General features: G+C 44.6%; 1 protein-coding gene across 2 annotated transcripts in view; it reads right to left on the bottom strand.

Moving 5' to 3' along the window:
• Positions 1 to 20389, bottom strand: part of Reep3 (receptor accessory protein 3) — a 71066-nt gene extending 50677 nt beyond the window's left edge. Inside the window, exon 1 of one of the 2 annotated variants that reach the window (XM_040732199.1) lies at positions 20337 to 20389. In XM_040732199.1, the coding sequence (XP_040588133.1) occupies positions 20337 to 20365 (29 nt within the window). In that variant the 5' untranslated portion in view covers positions 20366 to 20389. Of the gene's footprint in view, positions 1 to 18560; positions 18712 to 20336 lie in introns of those variants that run through there. The other variant, XM_040732197.1, reaches the window with a different exon arrangement.
• Positions 20390 to 22740: the final 2351 nt, after the last annotated feature.

Here is a 22740-nt window from a genome sequence, read left to right as displayed (position 1 = left end):
AGGAGGTGGAGACAGGTGGATTCCAAGGGTTCAATGGCTAGCCAGTGAGACACCCTGTTTTAACAAACCACCACCACCACCACCAGGGTGGAGGATGTCCCAAGGAAGGACAGTCTTTTGGCCTCCACACACACTACACACCATGCACCCCTTCCTCCAGGCACTTGAACACAAGAAACAGAACACAGCTTCCATAATGGAACCATGAGTATATAACCTTAGCTTAATCATATCAGCGTCACTAGAAGAGACTCTTTTTTATGAAACACCTGCTTGTTGTACCCCTAGCTCCCAAGTGCTGGAATTACAGGTATTTGACACCATGCCCAATTTTATAGAGTGCTGAGGTTGGACCAGGGCTCTGGGCACACTAGGCAAACACTCTACCAACTGAGCTACATTCTTAGCCCACAACTTATAAATCTTTGAAAATAATCAATATGTTTTCCTAAGAACAATTAACAGCCAGCTCAAGGTCAAGTGACACACAATATGCTTGTTACAGTCCAGTGATGAACTTCCCTCATGAGTCACTGTGCCACTGCTTAAGCTGCCAGCGAATGCATGAACCCTGTCAAAGCAATGCGTGACTTCTGCCCTTACAGAGGTTGCTGATGAAAATCTCCACTAGCAGTGAAGAGGCTATAGCCTAAAAGAAAAATGGCAAAGGACAGAAGTCGAGTCTGTGCGGGAAACATCCCCTAAATCCTGACTTCTAGAATGAAAGGTTCAAGTTTAAAGCTGTCAAGGACAAAAAGAGACAGCACCATTCCTCAGGGAGACTCCGTGCACATTATCAAGAGCTACGATGCTTGGAATTCTCCTGATGTCAGAGCTAAACTCTAATTTTATGCAGAGCTTCAAATTTCTACTCTAAAAGGAAAGAGAAAGCTAGAGGGAAAAAGAAAAACAAAACAAAACACACACAGTACATCACTCCTCATCTCCCTTACTGCCACCACACCCCAACTCCCTCCCCATGCTCGCACTCCTACTGTAAGGGTCTACTGTGTAGTAACCCCAACCCATGGAAAATGCTTCTAAGAACTGTAGCTTAGTGGGTAGGGAGCCTGTTAGCATGCATGAAACCTAGGTTCAATCTCCAGCACAGCATAAATGGGGATTGAGGGGTAGTAGTACACACCCACAAACCTAGGACTAGGAGAAGAGGCAGGAAGATAAGAAGTTCAAGGCCATCCTTAGCTATTTGTTAAGTTCTAGGCCAGCCTGGGCTACGCACAAGAGACCTTGTTTCTAATCTAAATGTTGTTGTGTTCCTAATATAAATGTTGCTTCTAGCTACAAATGATATAAGCAAGGCTCTGGGAGTTTAAGAATGACTCACTCAGCAAGGAAGAGTTGATCCTGAAACATAATAAACACAAGACTTTTCACTTCAAAACCTTTGCTCTCCTATACTCCAAACGAAACCCAGACCAAAGTGTGTATCACTTCACACATTGTATAGCTAGCTCACTTCTCCCCTATGAGCCAATGATCACATTGGGAAAACAGACCTAAATCATCCCAGTTGTGATCTGCTAATAGAAAAGTGTCCTAAAGAGACCGGAAGTCCATTTTGAAAGTGGTGTACACACGATGCTGAAAGGGCCATGCCAAACCTTAATCATCACACACCAGATTCCCTGATTCCCATCGAACGCGTTAGGCAGCTAGACTCAAAGTGGTCATGATTACTCATCCTCTGGCGGACTCTTGACTCCTGAGTAACTCTTCCCTCAAGAACTGAAGGCTTTATTTAGCTTCTTAAGCACAGGATCTGTAAAACCACACTTACCATTAGCTTCCCTAGTTTACAGAGAATTTAAGAGTTGAGTTGTAACCTAAGATTTAAAGAACAAAAAATGAAAAAGAAAACGAAAAACAAAACACAGCTTCTGGTGAAGAAGATCACATACAAAACAGTTCTGAAAACGTTGAGAAAATTTCCTTTCCTAAAATATACCCGGCTATGCAAATAAAAAGGAGCCTAGTAAGGCGAGCCATATGCAGGGATTCGTGGTTTGCTGAGCAGTGTCTCCAGTTTCCCAGAATGAAGTCAAGTCTAAAACGTCTGCCAACATCTCCTATAAAACACTCGTTCCTACCACCCCACCTAAGCTTTGGTCCCCTCCAGTCACCCCAGGAATCTCCCCTAGGAGTCACCAAGCTGAAGTGAACTTAGCAGTTTGTTTTCTTTTATTATTATTATTTTTCTAGTTTTTTTGAGACAGGGTTTCTCTGTGTAACAGCGCTGGCTGTTCTGGAATTTGTTCTGTAGACTAGGCTGGTCTGAACTCACAGAGATCCACCTGCTTCTGCTTCCTGAGTGCTGGGATTAAAGACTCGTGCCACCATGCCCAGCTATTTTTGTGTTTCTTAAACTACTTCCTTCATTTCTAGTGCCTACAGTATCTCAGATGCCATAATTTTTCCCTTGCTGCTCCCTATGGCTAGACAATCCCCTTCTTCGTGTTGAGAGCACCCTCCTCTCAAACTGTCTTTCATTAATGAGGCTGAAAGGCTTGGTAGCCTCATTTGCAGACAGACCATAGCACAAATGATGTTACCAAAATAAACAGCCGGAACATGGTGACCAGATGCTGGAAAGGCATTTTAAAATGCTCTTGACATTTCCTCCCAAACCCTTTAAACTCTTCAATGTCGTCCCCTCTAGCTTTCAAGTTCATGGCCTCTCATTCTTTAATATTACTATTGATTGTTGTTAGATGTTCGTGTGCGTGCGTGTGTTGGTTGTGTAATGGTGTACTGCTTTTGCTGAGGAACCGAGTTTGAATCCCAATGCCCACACTGGCTGAGTCACAATTATCTGTAACTCTAGCTACAGGGACATCCTCTGGCCAGCCAGTCTAGTCAAACAGGCAAAATTCCAGTTCAGGGAGGGGCCTTGTCTCAAAGAAATAAAGCGAGGATCCAAAAAGGAAGACTCTAGGAGTCCTTCTCTGGGGGCCACATATTCACAAAAGGTCACTCACTCACACCCACATACAAATACTTTTTTTTAAAAAAAGTATTTATGTTTCAAGGCAGGGTCTCATGTGGCCTAGGCTGGCCTTGAACTCCTGATTATCTTGCCCCATCTCTTGAGTGCCAGGACTGTAGGCATGTGCCATCACATTTAATTTTATATAGTGTTGGAGATTGAACCTGGGGCTTAGTTCATGCTAGGCAAGCACTTTCCCTACTGAGCTATATCACTGCACCAAGATGTTAAAAACAGAAATTTCTCTGCATAATATCATTGGTTTTCTAAGGTTTTTGGGTGACCATGTTGCCAGTATTTGTTTTATCTTGGACTCATTAGATTCCTCATTGTAGCCAGGTGATGGTAGTGCACGCCTTTAATCCCAGCACTCGGGAGGCAGAGGCAGGCGGATCTCTGTGAGCTCGAGACCAGCCTGGTCTACAAGAGCTAGTTCCAGGACAGCCTCCAAAGCCACAGAGAAACCCTGTCTTGAAAAACCAAAAAAAAAAAAAAAAAAAAAAAAAAGATTCCTCATGTTGAATGGTTTTTAACAGTAGTATGTTCTGGGATATTTTGATTGCACTGTGACACTCCAGACTGGGGGCAAAACTAGTGACTAGCTGATTGGAATTAACCATAGAGAAGTCAGCAATTTGGATAAAGAAGACCCAAAGGAAGAAGGAAAGGTGGAGACTATTGTTTGAGCTTCCTTTTGGCTCCAGGATGAGGGAAGAGATGTGTCTCTTGTGGTGTCCTAGGCCAAAAAGCAAGGTCAGTTAGTAGTTACTCAGCCTCTCTGAGCTAGCAGGTTTTCACCCCAGCCTCTGACTCTGAGTCTTATTGATAAACGAATGACAGCAACTTAATTTAAATTTACATATCATGGTCAGAGGACCAGGAGTTGGTGGGGCTGCAGATGATGATAATTAAGTATCAGTAGATTCATGTGCAGCCATTAAGCCAACAGAAAAACATCACTAGTACATTTAAGTTACTAAAGACTATTTTTTTTAAACTAGGGGTATGGTGTAGCTCAGTGAGTAGAGTGCTTGTTGTCTAGGTTCTATTCCTGGCAATGTATGCTGGGAATCCCAGCACTCACAGCATGGAGGAGTTAAAGGCAGGATAGTTACGAGTCTAAAGTCATTCTGGACAACATAGGGAGTCTGGAGCTAGCCTGGAATACGCAAGACCCTGACTCAAAACAAAACAAAACAAAACAAAACACAAACCCAGCAAGATCTGTTATTTTTTGCTTGTTTTAGGTAAGGCCCATCAGTCACAGCTCTGCTTTTGTTTTCTAGGCTGCTGGAGATGGGCTTTAAGAAGATCTCTGTGTTTACATTTTTCAGAAGCCCTGTTCTAAAAGAGACAACCAGAACAGTGTGTGAGTCAGTCTCTCAATTGGCACTTCCAGGGCTGGAGGTAGCTGAGAGCAGTTGAAAACTCCTCACATCTGATGCAAACTGTAGACATGCATTCAAAAGACCACCACTTGGGCACTGATAGTGTGCCTAATGTCTCTCATGTCTATGGTAAAATAATAAAAAACAAAACAAAAAAACCCAACCCCAATATTTTCACACTCAAGAATGTATTTCTTTTCTTTAAATGAACAACCAGTTATTTTTTAAGGCCGACTTTGGACAATCTTGATTTCTATTTGATTGCAAAGATTTAATAGTTCCAAATAGAAACCCCAGAAGCTTTAACTCTTTCTCCAAATATATGAAGAGGACTGAAATACGGTTCGACATTACATAATGTTGCCACCTACTCCCGAAACAGAATCGAGTGCCTAGCAACAGCAGGGGTCATCTCAGGAGAGTGCTGATTGCTCGCTGGAGCATTTGAGACACAGGTGCTTTCCTGAGCTTATCATACTCAACCCCGCTGAACACAGCCTGGATAACCTTGGTCTGGGCCACCTCATGAGCATTGTCCTCTGATGGCAATTGATAATTGATGGGTCTACCTACCTACCTCTTCCATTACAAAACTCCAAATAACCTGAAACCTGTCTTCCCTCAGGGATACAGTCTTAGATTTGTATTTATTATTGCTGTGTGCGTGATTCGTGTGAGTGGGTGCACGAACATCACAGGGTATCTGTAGGGGAGTCAGAGGGTGTTCTCCACCTTTACAAGGCTTTTCAGGTTGCCAGGCTTGCCCAGTAAGCCCCTCCCCCCATGCTGAGCCCTCTTTTAAAATGGGAAGGGTCACTACTTTCCTTGGTGTTTTCTGATTCTATCTCCCATACGGCCACGAATTGAAGCACGGCTCTTACTAAGTTATGCGTGAAGGTGTCTAAATGTTGGACACTTTTCTTTTTCCTCTTTCCTTTCTCTATAGAGACAAGGGTTCACTATGTAGCCCCCACCTGTTGATGGGTCTCGAGAGCTGGGATTAAAGGTGTGCACTCTAGCCTTAGATGCTTTTCTTAAAATAGTAATCTCATGTTCAAGACTAGACTTTTACTCTCCTCACTCATATAACCTTTCAAGCAGCAGGCCAATATGAACAACCAGAGTTCCCATTCACTGCCCAAAGTGTAGCAGCCATTAAAGACCCAGGGTGCTTTGGCTGACTTTGTAAAGACAGGGAAAATAAGAAAGCACTTGGCTTATACAGCACGGCCACCGACTTAGAATGGCACACACTTTCTGTGTTCCTTGGCTATCTTCATGCACGCCACTGTTGATGCAAAATACCCTGTCCACGTGTCCTTATATGTTCTGAATAGGAGACACAGCTTCCTTTTTTTTTTTTTAAGGTAGGAGCTTTTATTAGGTTTTATGTGTGTACACATGGGCTCATGAGTGGGTATGTGCCACAGTGGAGGTCAGAGGATAACTGTGCTTGTTTCTCTCATCTTACTATGTGAGTAACCGAGGACTGAACTCAGGTGGTTGGGTTTGGTGGAAAGTACCTTGACTACTGAGCCATTCAACCAACCCCACTTTTTGCCTTTATATGCTACTAATGTTTTGTCCCATTCTGGTTTCTTTTCCACTCTCTACGGTGTCTTTATCCCTGACAGAGAAGTATATAATTTTAGTCTATTTCAAGTTATCATTATCAGCCTTTCCCTTAGAATGAATGGATGCTGTTGGCCCCGTTTAAGAGTGCTTTTCCCAGTCTTAAAGTCATAAACGATATATTTTGGTATTCTAGACACTTTACCGTTTAATTTCTGCAACCACAGTGGAACTGAGTGTGTGTGGTCTGAAATGGAGGCTATGATCAGAGAGACAAGGATGTAATTAATACAGGGTGTCATTATAAACAGCCATCTTTCTGTAGTGCTCTACACTCTACACTGCTACCCATCTCCTTGTCTGTTCCTGCCCTGATGCCACACTGTCTTAACTCCTGTAGACTTATAGTAGTTCTCACACTGGGTTGAGTCCTTTCTCCCAGTGGTATAATCTGATCAAATGTGTCAACATCCTACTATTGTCACTTGCTTTTCTGCTGCAAGACTGTTTGGGTAGCCTTTGACATTTTGCATACTTAGATACAACTTTTTTCTTGAAGTTGATTAATTCCCTATGTTATGACCTCACACAATTTATTTATTCTGAACATCCACAGCAAACCCGTCAAACTGTCCTCTCAATTTCTAACTCTTAAAAAATAAATCCCAAGTCGAACCGCTGCAGCCACCTTGGTCTAAGGCAGCATTCCTCTCTCTTTACTAGTTTATTAAAAGAGCCAGTTAACTGACCTCCCAGCTTCTACCTTTGTCCCTAGTCTGTCCCCCACAGCACAGAGATCTTTTAAAACACAAGATGTGATCATGTCACTTCTCAAAACCTGGCTCCCCATGGGCTCAGCACAAATCCCCAAGCTTTCAACAACTGCCCATGCCTCTGGTGACACCATGACTCTGCTCTAGCCACATGGAGCCCCACAGCTGTCACAGCCAGCCATGGGGCTTGCCCTTGGCAGGCATCTTACTGGGATTCTACTCCAGCTAAGCTGAGCTCTTGAGCAGTCAAGGCCCCCACTTCCTGCAAGTCTTTGTTCAAGTCAACTTCTTGATTCCTTAGCCACCCTATTTGAAACAAGTCATTCCACCCCTAGACTAAAGGAAAACACAATCCAAACACTGTTTTAGCTTTTGACAGGAACACAACACTAGGGAGAAATACCCACTGTAACTACAAGTGATTTCAATAGCAAACACCCATTTGTTTCAGATATCGGATTCTGTCCTATCTGCAAAAATAAGACAGCTAGAGAGATTAATCTAAAGTGTGCTAAATACTACATGGTGACAGATGAAACTCCTTTGTTGACCAGAGATCTATTTCTTTTTTCTTTCTAAGGTGTGGAGAAGAACCATGTAAGTCAAGTCAAGTGGCCTTTGCTTCAGTGAATTAATCTCTAACACACACTTATACAAAGGGGACAATTACTCAGAATCTCAAAGTGTCAGGGTACTTTTCTTACAGTTTTTGGATTGATGGTCATCTCTACATTTCTGATTCATCAGTAGTTGGAGCAGAGAATCTACATTTAACTTCTTTAAAGTTTCTTTGCTTCATTAAAACAATTCTTTCCACAGAGTATTTTCCTTGCCAGTTTCTCACTAAAAATTTACCTTTTCCTGCTTTTCTTTTCTTTCTTTCCTTATTTCTTTCTTTTTCGGTTTTTCCAGACAGGGTTTCTCTATATTGTTTTGGAGGCTGTCCTGGAACTCGCTTGGTAGACCAGGCTGGCCTCGAACTCACAGAGATCCTCTTGCTTCTGCCACCCGAGTGCTGGGATTAAAGGCATGTGCCACCAACGCCCAGCTCTGATTTTCTTTTATTAGTTTCTACGACAACACATTGAACCACACTTTAAATACCACATAGCCTTTCTTAGACTCTAGGGAAAGGACATGTAAGACAAGTTGGACATAGTCCAGCAGTTTCTTTTAGGGCTGCATACACACATAGCAGCTACACAGAAATAGGATTTGGAAAATGAACACCCACTCCCAACTTGTGAGTCTATTCTCCCCTACCAAGTATTCAAACCTTGTAAGACTTTATTTCTTTAAAGTTTTTTCTTTTTAAATTTTAATTAAGCACATGCCTTCATCTGTATGTGGTGATGCTGCTGAGCTTTGAATGTGCTGGGTACCTTGGGGATGGAGGTACAATCACTTGTGAGTGATTGTAGGTGCTGGCGATCAAACGTGGGCCTTCGTCTATAAGAGCAATGAGTGCTCTTAACTACCCAGCCATCTCTCTAGCTTTGTCATTTACAGTTTTATATTGTGGACATTCTAACTTTGTTCTGACTGAAGACGTCCTATTCATTTCCAGTTTCAAATTCATGATGTATTGAGAGAATGCTGTAAGAAACTTCAGATACCCCATTTCCCACATTCTTTACTTCGAATATATTTGCAAATATTACTAAAAAGATCAACTTAGTCAGAGAGGGGATTACCTCTTTCCAAACTTTTATTAGTATTACATTTGTGTGTGTAAGGGGGAAGGGTGGGTCAAAGGTGTTTGTTCTCTCCTTCTACCATGTGGGTCCTGGAGATGGGGATGGAACTCAGGTCATCAGTCTTGGTGGCAAGAACCTTCACCTGCTTCATGAATCATTTCAATGGCCTCGGAGGATCACTTCCTTATAGCCCACTGACCGCTTCTTGTTAAGCTCTGGAGATGTTGAGGGCTCAGATTCCTTGTTTTATTATCACTAAATAACCAAACTAACACTGTTTCACCATTTTTTAACTTCCTTGTTTTAAAATGGGGATATCTGGCAGCTTTATTCTGTGTTAGTTTCTGGCACAATTACTGCCAAAGAAATCCGGCATAAGGGTTTAAAAGCGTGACTGCATGTTCCCTGCACAGAGGAGCCTTTGGAAATAAGGATGCCCAGCCCATGCTAGAGCCACTCAGACTTTGGCAATGGGGTCTAGGAAAAGGTTTTTACAAGCTTCCAAATCATCTGCAGTAGCCATGAGCTTTAGTGATGTGTCTGTGTGTCTGTCTGTGCCTCCCACCCACTTATTTTTGGCATTAGTTTGCCCAGGTTGGTTTGGAACGTGAGGGCTCAAGTGATCCTCTCGCCTCAGCCTCCAGAGTGGCAGGTGTCATGGCACAGCTGTATTCCAAGGAGGCACTCAACATCTGTATGAAGATGGATACCGCCAGCACCCAGAGGTAGAGCCAGGCAGATCTCTAAATTTGAGGCCAGCCTGGTCTACATAGCAAGTTCCAGGACAGCCAAGAGTACACAGATAAACCCAGTCTCAAAATAAACAACAAGAACAACAACAAAAGAAACAGAAATGGATACTCTCCTACAGAAGCACTGCAACGCTGGAAATAACTTAAAGATGTTTTAAGATGTCAAAGCCATTATTCTACCAGTGGTATTTCTCAAATTAAATAATGCTAGAGCTTCTTTTCTGGCCCCAAGCTGTAATTTTTAACAATCTCATCTTACAGAATTCATTTTTAGAGGGTGAATAAAGTTAGGAGATCTTTTGAGACAGAGTCTCATAGAATCCAGGCTGGCCTGGAACTCCTGATTCCCCTGCCTCCATCACTCAAGTGTCAGGATTGCAAGTATGTGTGACCATACCCCAGTTCAAGGTTGGAAAATCTTGTCTATATACCAGAAAGTTTTAGACTTGGTTTCCTAGATTAAAATGTTAGCAAAACATAAAGACTGATAAACCATAGCAAAATAAGAATTCCACCAGTACTAGAGGGAAACTAGGTCATTCAGAGCCCATATGGAGGTAAACACTCTCCAAGCTGAAAAAGCTACATTTGCAATGTATTTTTACTTCTGAGTGACTGCTGCATTACTGCGGTGGGGGCTGGGGAGCTAGGTGGGGTTGGGGTGGAGGTGAATTGACTTAAAATTCCAACCAGCATCCTCAAATTATGTATCTTTACAGACAGAGCTGCAAATCTACAAGGTCACGTCTCATATCCTGTTCTGGACCCTCCCTCCAGTGCCCGGTGCGTATGTCACTTACTGACCAAGTGAGCACAGCACGGGCAATGAACAAGAACAAGGGACCAGGTTAACAAGCCAAATAAATCCTGGCCACCAGAAAGTGACAGATGTCTTAGCCAGATCGCCCCTACAGCAATAGTGACCCCTGAGAAAACACACCTCTTCATGCTCTCCTTTCAGATAAAGAGAGCCAAGGAATAACTAGCTACAAATCAGAATTCCTGTTAGTGTCTGATGCCTTCTTCTACTGATTAGTTCAGAGCCATCCAGAACCTACTGCTAACTCTCTCCCTTCGAATCCTGCGGAACTGCTCAAAAAACCATGTGCTATGTGATCCCTGCCCCCTTTTCCTTTCTGTCTCCCTCTGCTTGCAGAGATGGGGACTGAACTCAGAACTTAATGCATGCAAGGTAAGAACTCTATTGAATCACATCTCCAACTCAAGTTAAATTACTTTTTATGGAAGCACTGGGCAGTCTCAAGCAATGTAAGATTTTTGACTTGTCAGCTAATCAAAACGGACCAGCAATAGTAATAAAACACAAGCACAGCCACTGAATGAAGGACTTTAGTCTACATTTCAGAATCCACTTTATCTCCAGGGTTGGCCACAATAATTCACACACTTTTAGATGTTGGGTTAGTTACCTTCTACAGTATATATGCTACAAATCCAAGAGTTACTCCTGGGGTCGGAGAGACGGTGTAGTGGATAAAGCAGTTGCGTGCATGGGCGAGGACTTGAGTTCGGATCCCACGCCTGTTTCCCCACACAACTACAGTGAGATGGGAGGCAGATGCTGAAGCCCCAGGAGCCCGAAGATCTGCTAGGCTGGTATACCCAGAGGCAAACAAGAGACCCTGTCTCAAACAAGGTGGAAGACAAGGACCGAAATCCATGGGGTGCGACACACACACATGCCCCCTCTGCAATATTTACATCCAACTCTCACCTCACAATCAATGGAAATAAAAAAAGAGCACTTAACTAGATAGCTATGCATTTACTTCTAGAACCTCACTGGATAAATAGGAAGTTGGCCATTCTTCACTGGACTTACACCAGCTTTGAGAAAAAAGACAAGAGACAGCCGGCCCGGCAATTGCTCAAAGGTCCTGGCCTTCTGTTCGAAGACTCATGGTGACAGGTGCAGCTCCTTCCCTGCCTCCATCTGTGGCCTGGCGTAGCACTAGAACCGGCCCTTACACCCGCAAGAACATATGGGATGGGACGGGACCAGCCTCTCCTCCTTCCCGTGGTGTCTGCTCCCTGCTTGTCCCTTCAGTTACTGCAGGTAGCTTCTAACTCACTCCAAGCATTACACACGTTTCCAATGTAAACGCAGATACAAAGGAAAGACCATATGTTATACAGCATGATAAAGTGAAGCCCAGGAGTCTGCCGAACTTAGGAGCCGAATGCCATAATACCAACCTCTACATCCCTTGCTGCCTTCACGGCTGACCCCTATCCTAAAGTTTGTGCCAAACATTCATTTTTCTGAGGAAGAAGAAAAAAAAAAAAAAGACTTGGCACACACATGCAATTTAACTATCATAGTCTTGCCTACGTAGAGACATTTAAAGACGGTGTCATGCAATTCAGTCCTATCTGTGTTGCTTCACACACAACACTCTAATTCCCTGAATACTGCAACAGCAATGCCCACCACACTACCTTCACAGTCAGTACAACACCCTGTCATGTACACCCCCCCCCCCCCAGCATTTACTCATTCCTCCTGTCTATGGAAAGTGGTATCTTCAGAGAATTTTTGCTTTACAGACATTCCCGTAAGCACCTTTGCAGATGTCCCTTGATGTACGTATTTAATTTCTTTTAGGGTATGGAACCAGCTATGGCATTGCTGGACTATAGAGTATGTGATCAACACTGCCAGTGAAGGCCAGCATCTTTCAAATCCAGTCCCAGCTTCCTCTGCTCTTACTGGCGTTCTAAGGAAGACATGGCTGTTTCACACATCCTTGCCAATACTTAGTATTCTCAGAGTTCTTAATATTTGCAATCTAGTAGGTGTTAAACAGAATTTCAATATGGTCTTCATTTACATTTCCCTGAAAATGGGAGAGCCTATCCTTTTGTACATCTGTCTGCATTGGCTTCTTCTAGGAGACATCACTATTTGTCCACTCTTCTCTTAGACTTACTTTACAGAGTTCCTAACAGATGTAAGACCATGATGCGATGTGTATTTGCATGCTACAAAACCATGATTCATTCTAGTGCCAGTTTTTTCAATACAACTTCCTTCCCTACCATAAGTTAGGTAGGAACTGAGAAAACTATGTTCCTAATTAGTTTTAAAAAGTGTATATACTTAAAAGGCTGCTTAAATGATTGGATATTTCCCGCAGAGGTTGGCAGAGATGAAATTATTGTCAGGAATGATGAATGAATGTAAACTGATTTATTTATTTATGTTTGGGGACCAGGTGTCATGTAGCCCAGGCCTGTTTTGTTTTTTTTTTTTGAGAGATAACTAAGTCACCATAACAACATCTATTAAATTCTGTATACCTTCATTTTCCCCGTTGATCTTGCTTTAATTTGAGACAGAGTATTGCTATGTTGTCCTGCAATTCCTTGGCTCCCAGGATCTTCTTGTCAGCCTCTCAAGAAGCTTGGATTGGCAAGCATGTAGCACTCTGGCTGGCTGACTTTCCTGTTCGTTTCTTACGGCATACTAATCGTTCCTGTGTGGTCTGCCAGGCAAGCACTCCCCACTGTCTCTGTCCCATCAGAGCTCCACACATGCCTATGGTAGCTTTTGTATTCTTTTCTGAGTTCCCCAAGTCCAAAGCCAGTCACTGTAAGAATGGCAGGATGAATCTTCCTTTTCCTCAGTGGCCTTACCGGTTTCTGGGCTTCTCTAAACACATTCCTGGTACAGTCTACCAGGTTCTGTTACAGCTTGGGTCATGAATGTATCCCGAAGGCTCAGCCCCCAGTCTGTAGTGCTGTGGGTGTGTCTCTTTGGACCTACTGTTTAAACAGCCTGTGGACCTTTCCAAGGACAAGAGTTAGTTTTCTCATTTTATAGTTTTGGTGAAACACATTCCAATTTTGGAAGCCCTAAAGTTTGGTTAAGTTTGCCACCAGGAGGAAGGCAGAGGCAGGGAGATTTCTGAATTCAAGGCCAATCTGGGTCTACACAGCAAGTTCTAGGAGAAACAGAACTACATAGAAACCCCATTTCAGCCCCATCCCCCAACAAAATCGGATAAAGTCTGAAGATGAAAAGCATCCTGTTATCAATGTCTTTAGCATAAAACATATGCCATTTTAAATGTCAACAATGATGTTTATTTGCCACTGGACATTCTTGTAATAAAGATTAATATATTCATTTATTTAAATGTTTCTGTAATATGTACGTATGTATGTATGTATGTATGTATGTATGTATGAATATATCTTTCCCCAATCGATTTCCACAAGCGTCCCTGGAGGAAGCATACAAACAGTGCAGTCAAGATCTTCACTGGGTTCTACATTGCCTTCTGGGCTCAGTGGAGGACCACACACTTCTCTCACGAGGCAGGCAGTTAATGGTGAATGATTTTAGAGGTTATAAAATTGTCTTTTACAGGCTGTCAAGTTGGTTCAGTGGGTAAAGTGCTACCTGTGCAAGCAAGCCTAATGACCTGAGTTTGATCCCTGGTACCCACATAAAAAGCTGGATGTGTCATGGTGGTTCACGGCTAGCTGTAACTCCAGTTCCAGGGGATCTGATGTCCTCTTTTGGCCTCTGTGGTCACTAGGCACATGAACATTGTAAACAAATATACATGCAGACGAAACACTCATAGCCACAAAACAAAACAAAGAAGAAAAAAAAAAAAAAAGAAGCAGCATGCTGCGCCTGAAATTCTAGCACTCTAATAATGAGACGTGGGGTGGAAACAGAATTAATTGCCTGGAAGCTCTTGGACCAGCTAGCCTGGGGTACACAGTGCAGAGCAGCAACAATGGAGACCCTGTATCATCAAGGTGAAAGATGAGAACACACACACTTGTTCTTTACAGCTCCCTGACACCCACTGTCAGTCCTGGCTCTGAGATTTCACAGCAGATAATTAGCACCCTTCTGTCCACAGACTAAAATCATAGAGACAGCGATTTTGTTCCATTTCCCCTTTAATCCAGTCCCTAAGATTGCTCTTATGCCTGTCTGTAACCCTCTCCATGCCTGAAGATCACTGTACACTTTTACGTGTGTTGGAGACCAAAGCCCTGCTTTAGAAGGTGACCTTATTTGGAGACAGGGTCTTTACAGGGACAATCAAGTTAAAAGGAAGTCATCAGAGCAGGAGATGAGCCAATGTCAGTTTGGACTAGCACACCATCATACATCTATCTGTGTGAAGATGAAGAGATCAGAGATGGCTAGCAAACCACCAGAAAGCATAGGCTCCACACAGTCTCCCTCAGCCCTCAGGAGCTGGCCTGTTGTCACCCTGATCTCAGACTTGTGAAGTGACCTAGTTTGTGGTGCTCTGCTGCTATCAGTGGCAGCAGGCCATACTTCCCAGAAATGTGACACGATAAAAGGTTAATAAAGCTGTCCACAGCAGAATGATTGATTTTACTTATGTATGCAAATAATTATTTCCTAAGACCGGTATTTCTATTACCTGAAAACATCAACGCCCTCTGTATGAGGCTATCTGAACACTTCATGAAATCACTTTCTCAATTACTGGTCAGCACAAACCTATATCTAGATTCTTCCTATTTCACTTATTTCCTTGCTAACTCTGGTTTTGCCATGTTGCTGACACGGCAATACAATAGCAACCTTCAGCTTCGTGTGTGTGTGTGTGTGTGTGTGTGTGTGTGTGTGTGTGTGTTTGACACGGTTTCTCTGTGTAGCCCTGATTGTTCTGGAATTAGTCCATCATGGACTCTAACCCTCTAGAACCATAAACCCAACTCAATGCTCTCCTTTAGAAACTGCTAGGTCATGGTGTTTTATCATAGCAATAAAAAAGAAACTAAAACATAATCCTAATATCTTCTCATGTGTGTATGGTGCTAGGGATCAGACCCAGGGCCTGGACTCGTTAGACAAACACTCAACTGCTTCCAGTTGTGGTGGCTCACAACTGGAACCCCATCCATCGCTCAGGAGGCTGAAGCTCTTGAGTTCAAGTCCAGACTGAGTTACAGAGGAAGACACTCCTAAACAAACAAATAATATGCCTGTTAAAGCCAAGCAACAAAGAAGAAAGCTCTGCCTCTGAGTTGCCCTCCTAGGCTCATGTATTGTAACTCCATAGCTCCGCTGTGTCATCAGAAACTCAGAAGATAATGGAGTGATACTCAGAACATTACAATATAATTTTTTAAGAAGTCAGTAGTTTTATTACTCCTGAAGAAGTCTCTAAAAGATTGCAATGGAAATGACCTCTGAAATAGCATAAAGAAAAAGAAAAGACAGCTTGGTTAGTAATCGTGTTTCCCACAAAGAATTTGGAGGAAAGCTCTATCCTAGTGAATTTCCAAACATCATTATAGGAATCCCAGTGTCTTCCATAAGGACACACAGAACAGCAAGTAGCAAACAACCCAGCCAGTTTTGGATGGATGTGCTATGCAGAGGACCATATTTTCTATAGTTATTAGGACTTTCTGCAATAAGAGAAAGTTCTATTTTTGCACTGCCCAGTAAGGTGGCCACTGAGTACTTGAAATGTGGCTATCAAGACTAAGGACCTGAATTTTGGAATTTACTTAATTAATCCACAATTAAATAGCCACAGGTGACCACACTGGCCCTCACAGGTTCTTTCCCTCTCATAGTTTTCTTGCCTTTTCACCTAGTTTGGAGGCTCTCAGGCAGCGAGGCAATTCTGACTATGAGGTTGCACACATAGGGCACTATCTAGTAATGTTCAAGGTTCTTAGTACTGGGGAAGAAAGGAGCAGAGGCCAGGAGTTCTGCTAAATACCCCACAATGCACAGCATCCTTACAATAAGGAAGGATTTAATTCAAAGCATCAATAGTATCAAGGGTAAGGAAACCTGGCATAAGGGTGGAGAGGCGGTGGCTCACTTCGCTGCTCTTGCACGGGACTCAATCTGGGCTTGTAGCACCCACGTGGCAGCTTGTAACTGTCTCTAACTCCTGTTCCAAGGGGTCCAACAACTTCTGGTCTCTGAGGGTGTCAGGCATTCACACAGTACACAAGCAGTACACACAGGCGCTCACACATACATATATACAACCAGCAAGAGGACATAACCGCTGCCAAGCCTAAGTCCCTGGTTCAATCATGGGATTCACATGGCAGAAGGAAAAGAACTTACTCCTGCAGGTTGTCCTTTGACACATACTCCCAGGGACACTCCAAAACAATAAATAAATAAATCCTTTGCCCCTTACTGGTGCCACTATAGGCTCATGCTAAGAAAACTGTCAGATCTTGTTTAGGACCTGCTGACTGTTTCTGTAGGCTAGGAAGGAGTGTACATAAATAACTCCACTTCATGGTTTGGAACATGTGCCCAGGTCTGTGTGGATAACAGGACTGCTTTCGTGTTTAGAGGCGAACTCTAGAACAGTGCTTCCACTGTGCTGGGTCCAGAGCTCATTTCTTCACTCTTGATTAATTCCTCTTTCAATAATTTTTGTCTTCTTCGTCAGATTTTCCTGCTTCCCCTTCACCCCAGACCTTGAATTCCACTGGTTGGCAATGCAGGATTGCATACTTTCTGCAGTAAGGTACCCTCCTCCACCATCTCTACTCAGATTCACTGGGATTACCAACTCTTCCCACGATGGTGGCGCTTTCTCTCCCTGCTCCTCTTCCATCCGTCTGTAATCTACCTGGGCTCTGGTTTACAACAATCCACCTATCAGAAATCTTTTTCCTTCTTCCTCTTTGGCTGCCTAGATGAGGTTTGTTCTTTGAGGCCTATTTTGAATGTAATCTCTCTTGCCTACTTTGATGACTCCCCAACCACAAATAATCTCTTCCTTGTCTAACACTGGGTATTACGCTGGGTATAACCCTCATAAGACTTGACATTATGACCTGTACAGTAGATATCTGTGAATGTGAAATGTCTGTTCCATTCAGATCTCCTACATGGTACTGACCTTTGTGTTGGAGGCAGTACTAGGAACATATTCTTTTTCAATAATAAAGAAAAATTCTTCGGTGAATGCAAACTCACCAAGCTGTTCCACAATTTTCCATCAGTACAAATGGTCAAAGAGATCAAAAAACAAATACAGTTTTTTACGGGGCATTTAATTTCAGAGCTTGGTCAAAATAGCTTAGAGACTTCTGGTAGTCTAGGATAGCCAACTATACTTTCTTAGAACATGCCTGGATTATGTGGAAACACAAAAATTGTTCTGGAAAAAGCTAAAAAACAATTTGAAGGCATCTGTGGTATAACTTTGTTTATTTTAGGTTTTAAGATGAACACAAGAAGTTCGGAGACTTTAAAGCTTGAGGCGTTTTATAAAATGACAGATTTTGAATGCATTGCAAATTAGGTTACCTAGTTCACTTCCAAATGAAATAAAACCAAGTTAGAAAATTTAGCTCCTCCGTAGTTAAAAAAAAAAAAAGCCAAGTAATCTCCCTTCAAATTATAAGCTAATCAGAGAGGCCTGTTACCTCATATAAACATTTCATTAAGGTACTCGGATGACATTACTCCTACATGAATAATGAATCCCCGTCCCCAGGCTCAACTTAAATTATTGCATGCAGTTTATTTGGTGACTTTTAGTGTGGACAGAGGGCTAAGGTGGAAGATGGGAAAAGAACCGGTTTAACTCGTATTCAAATACCTTTGCAGATTAAACAACACAACTTTACTACCCCGCCCCCCTTTCCGACCCGCAGTTCTGGCTGGTATCACAATAAAGTGAAAAGATGATGTGAACAAAGGGGACAGGCACCTGCGCCTTCTCCATCGCAAATATTTCTTCCCAAACAGGGCCGGAGTCAGGGTTTGGCCGACCTTTCAAGCCCTGGCTCCTTCCAGGGTTAACTGTCTACCCTGGGCCCCCTGAACAAGGCTCCACAGTCAGGGCACTAACACCGATTTCTCCTCCTCCTACACGTGACCGCCGGGGCGCACGGCCGCCGGGGGACACAGACACCGCAACGCGGTAGACCTGGTGACAAAGAGGCGCGGGCGCATCCGGAGCCCCGCCGGCCTCCCGCGCTCAGCGTCGGCGGAGCCTGCGCAGGGCGGTGCCGCGCAGCGCGGGCCGCGGGAGCGGGAGCCGCAGCCGGGAGCGCGCCGCGGAGCCGAGCAGAGCTCGCCGCGCGCACCGCCGGGCAGCGGAGGAGCCGAGGAGAAGCCGAGCAGCGCCCGGCGCGCAGCCGACCAGCCCGAGGAGCGGAAGAGAAGCCGAGCAGAGTCCGCCGAGCGCCCGGGGGCCGATCCACGGGGCAGAGCCCGCCGCCCGCCGGCGACCTGCTTCCAGCGCCGCCGCCCCGGAGCCCCGCAGCACCTCGGACACGGGTGAGCAGGCCGCGGCCCGTCGTGCTCGGCCCCGTCACCGGGCCCCGAGCGCCTTCCCCCCCCCCCCTCCCGCACTTACACCACGGCTCGGGAGATCATCCAGGACACCATCTTTCCGGCCGCTGGGCCGCTGACCGCAGGCCGCGCGCTCCCCGCTCGCGCTCCCCGGGGCCGCGCTGGAGCCCTCGGGAGCCGGCCCGGTGTGTGCGCGCGGCGCCCGGAGCCGCCCGGCGCCCGGTCCCCCGCCCGCCCCCGCCCGCGGCCCCGCGGCCCAGCCGGCCCCGCCCCTGCGCTCCGCTGATAGGCGGCGGCTCCGGGACCCCGACGGGCGCTGCGCTCCACCGACCTGCGCGGCGACCTCGCTTCCCTGCGTCGAGGGACGCCGGTCGGGCGGTGAGAACGCGTGGGAGCCGAGAACGGGCGCGGGGGAACCGGGATGGGGAAGTGCCTGGCTAGGTGCGGCTCCGGTGCTCACGGAAGCCCGGCAGCCGGGGCCTAGCGCAGGCCTGGGTCGGGACCGCGAGGCTCGTGGTGCAATGCAGGGGCCAAGGGAGAGCGTTTGGGGTCACGGTTGGAGTGATGGGCGTGCGGTGATGGCGAGGCCGCGCTGGGCCCCCTGGGGCACCTTTTCCGTCGGCGTCAGCCAACTCCTGTATTGCCTGATACATAGCCGGAGTAGTATGTGAAGCCAGGATTTCCGACCGGTGGTGCTGTTTACAAGTGTCATTTTTTCCCCCCTTTCCGGTGTGTTTGGGGGGAGGGGAGGAGTAGATTACTGCTTACACTGTCTAAAATTTTAAACTCCTGAGTTTTGCGTGACAAGTACCAAATTGGGAAAATGACCTTTAGTTACTGTAGATGTTTTTCTCTTAGTCTCCTGGTTGAAGCAGTCGTAAAAGTTCTCCTAAAGCTGGGAAGTCTGTAATGTGGGCCTGGTGCCTTTAATTAAAGTACTAGAAAATATGATGGCTCATTTTGTGACATACTGTAATTTAATCTTTTTGTTCCCCAGTTTCCCCATAATAAAAAGTGGCTAATAATACTCTACCTTACCTTCTGCTTTTCAAGGGTGATGTAAGGTATTGCTAATTAATGTTTAGGAAAGGCTCGGATTTGCCTGGAATGGTATCAAGGGACAGGGGTAGGTTATCCCGAGTGCCTTTTAGTTCTTGAGGCCTATAAATTAAGAAGAGTTCTGGTTGTTTAAAAAAGGAGCAGGCGAGGCCTGATGGTGACAGCCTTGTGATCCCAGCACCCTGGAGGCTGAGGCCTGCCGGATTCCATCCTCCAGAACCAGGAAGAAAAGAACTCTAGCTGCTTTCTGCTCTTCGGTTCTTTTTGTTTATTTACATTAAGAATATATGCTTTTATCCCAGGGGCTGCAATGATAATTTGTGTTGGTTCTGGATTATTTAGTTTGGCCAATATTCAGCGTTATCGGGGAGTCGTGTTTGCCACCTAAGCCCCAGTTTTCTGGGACACTCAGTGTCCTTCGTATCCTTACATGGGCACTGGTCCTGTAATGGCTTTACAGCCTTCATTTCTGACCCTCGGTATGTCTTTCCCCGCCTCTCTTCTCTGAACCAAGCCGTGTGTTCATGCCTTTGACGGAGTTTTGTTTTTTCTTGAATGCTTAATTCCCCACTCTGCCTTTCTGACCTTGATTTTCCTGACACGTGCTTTCTTTCCCCCCCCTGGGCCCCTGTACCATATCCCTTAAATTTCTGGATGTCTCTCACTCTTACTCATTTGGTTTCTTTTAGTGCCTTTTTTGCCCTGATGCCTTTTGTCGTTGTTTGCAGGACACAGCCCCCTGGTTCCTATTTCAAAAAGCCACGGGTTGTAAACCACCTACCCTGTGCTGCTACAGTGTTGTTGAGTCATCCCGACACTCCAGACAGCCCTGGAGTGTTGATTCTCTTTGATACCATGGAAACGGAGGTTTAGAGAACTTAACTCATTAGCCAGTGATCACATAGTTCTTAGGTAGTAGAGCTGAACTCCAATACTGTGATTCTTACCTAAATTGGGTGGGAGCTAGATGGTCCAGGGAGGTTGCTCTCTAGGGGGAAATTAGCAGCGCTCCCCTCCCCCTCCCCCTCCCCCCCTTAGTGGTTTGTAATTGGGATTAACCATTAACTTGTGGATGGGGGCTTGAATACTATACTTTTTGCTATGTGTTGGACATGCTGAACAAAGGATGTTCCTCTGTCCTTCATGGCTTATGAATATCATGCTTGTGATATTTGTGATTATCTGAGCCTGAAATTTCTACTTTATGAAGTCATAATTTTAACCAAGACTGCATTTCCTTGTATATGTTTCTTCACATTCTTGTTGTATAAATGAAAGGAAGGCCTGTTCTGTTCACAGCTTGATTAGAAATTGCTTATAGTTTTGGAACATTGCATCATAAGCAGGTTTGCAAATGCTGCCATGTCCAGCTACTATTTTGTCTCAGCCCTCCTATGTTGACATGCTTTTTTTTTGTAACCTATTTTCATTTCCCCTTTGCATTTATTATCTTTATTTAGGGTAGATGGGTTTGTTTGAAATTGCCTGTGTGGAGATTATCCATTTCATTTCAGAGTGGTAGAGTAGAAATTGGAAAGTGTTTTACAGAAGGGCCGTGTAGAAGCTGATACAGTTGAGAACTATTGACCTAAATAAGAGTCAGTGTATCTAAGGCGGAGCCTCTTGTGGGAAGTGCCCAGCTTTTAGAGGTGGCTGTCTCTGTTATTGAACCTCAGATACTTAAGATCTGCTAACGACATGGCCATGCTTGGCTGTGTAAGATGAGGCTTTGGCACTATATGAGAAAAGGAAATACAGTATCTGTAAGTGTGTGTGTGAGTGTGCTTGCTTCCTGCCCCTGCTTGCACCAAAGGAAGGCCTGAGGGTGTCAGGCCTCCTCTGTCCTTTGTCTTATCCTGTGAGGCAGGGTCACTGTGAACTTGGAGAGTTGATGTTTTCAGCTAGGCTGATACCCTGCAAACCGTCCTGCCTTTGTCCCTTGCCACACTGGGGTTATAAGAACGTGGGTTAACCAAGTCTGGCTTATGAGGGGGGCAGTCATGGGCGTGGGGTGGGGCGTTGAGATTGGGACTCTTGTCTTCATGGGTGAGGATCAAGCCTTGTTAACCCACTTAGCCATCTCTCTAGCTCTGAGTAGCTTTTGTAATGTGGTCTTATCTGCCATGCTTGCCGTCATTCCATGTACAAGGCAGGAGAAAATTTAAAGCCATTTTTTTGATTTCGTACATTTATTTCATCACTGTTGGTGTGTCATGTGTGGTGTGCTTCCTTCCTTGTGTTATGCAAGGGCACTTTTTTTCCGTGGATATCGAGTTCAGTTTTGATGGGAGGCAATGTATGTAGGACAGAGGACATTTTCTCAGGAGACCTGTTTCTTTAACCGGTAATGAGGTGAATGGTGAGTCACACACAGTGTGTTTTGTTTTGAATAAATATGTTAATGGGTGGCGATCAAATGTAAAGGGTTTTAAGACTCCTCTAAAAGACTTGCTTTCACTGCCAACATCTTCACTTAGTGGTCCTAGGAGATAGTGGAATGTACATCTTTTGCATGTTAAAGGGGTTCATTTATTAGCAAATGAACGGAGTAGGAAAGTACCTCAGGCAGAGAGCTCCTGGCTGGTAGAGCAGAATTACAGGGTACAGAGATAGTATCTAGTCATGTAATTATTAATGAATATGCTAATGAGACTGAATACTAGGTCACCTTCCCATTTCTAATAGGAGAGGGTTTTTTTAAATAATTGAAAATACTTTTTGTAAAGAGTCTCAAATTACCACATTACCTTAACACTAATTTAGAAATAGTAGTAGGCCTTGACTAACTTGGAGGAAGAAACTTGAATCTTGTTCTATGTGTGCCGATGAACACTTTCCTGCCCCTTTCTGAGCCAGTCTCCTTTGAGTGTTATGGTTGCTGCTAGGTAGAGTTTGGCATCCTGCATGGAAATTGAGTCATAAAGATATGATGCTGAAAGTACGATAAGATCGAATTAGAATAGACAGATTAGATTAGAGTGAAGTAGTCGGTACAGGTATCTTGATAAGAGCTGCTGACCAGCTCTCAATGGGGAAAGCAAAATGGCTAGCTGTCAAAGCCTCTGGAAGCCCCTCTGGCAGCTGGCACTGTTTCAGGTCTCTATGTTTAGGAAATAGCTTCACCTGAAACCTGGATTAAGACCAAAGAGCTTTCTCCCTCTTCTTGGCTAAAAAACAATACTATG

The sequence above is a fragment of the Mesocricetus auratus genome, unplaced genomic scaffold (assembly GCF_017639785.1).
Source record: "Mesocricetus auratus isolate SY011 unplaced genomic scaffold, BCM_Maur_2.0 Super-Scaffold_100027, whole genome shotgun sequence".
NCBI classification, from domain to species: Eukaryota; Metazoa; Chordata; class Mammalia; order Rodentia; family Cricetidae; genus Mesocricetus; species Mesocricetus auratus.
Note: the sequence above shows the minus strand (reverse complement) of the source record. Positions and strands in the feature narration are given on the sequence as shown.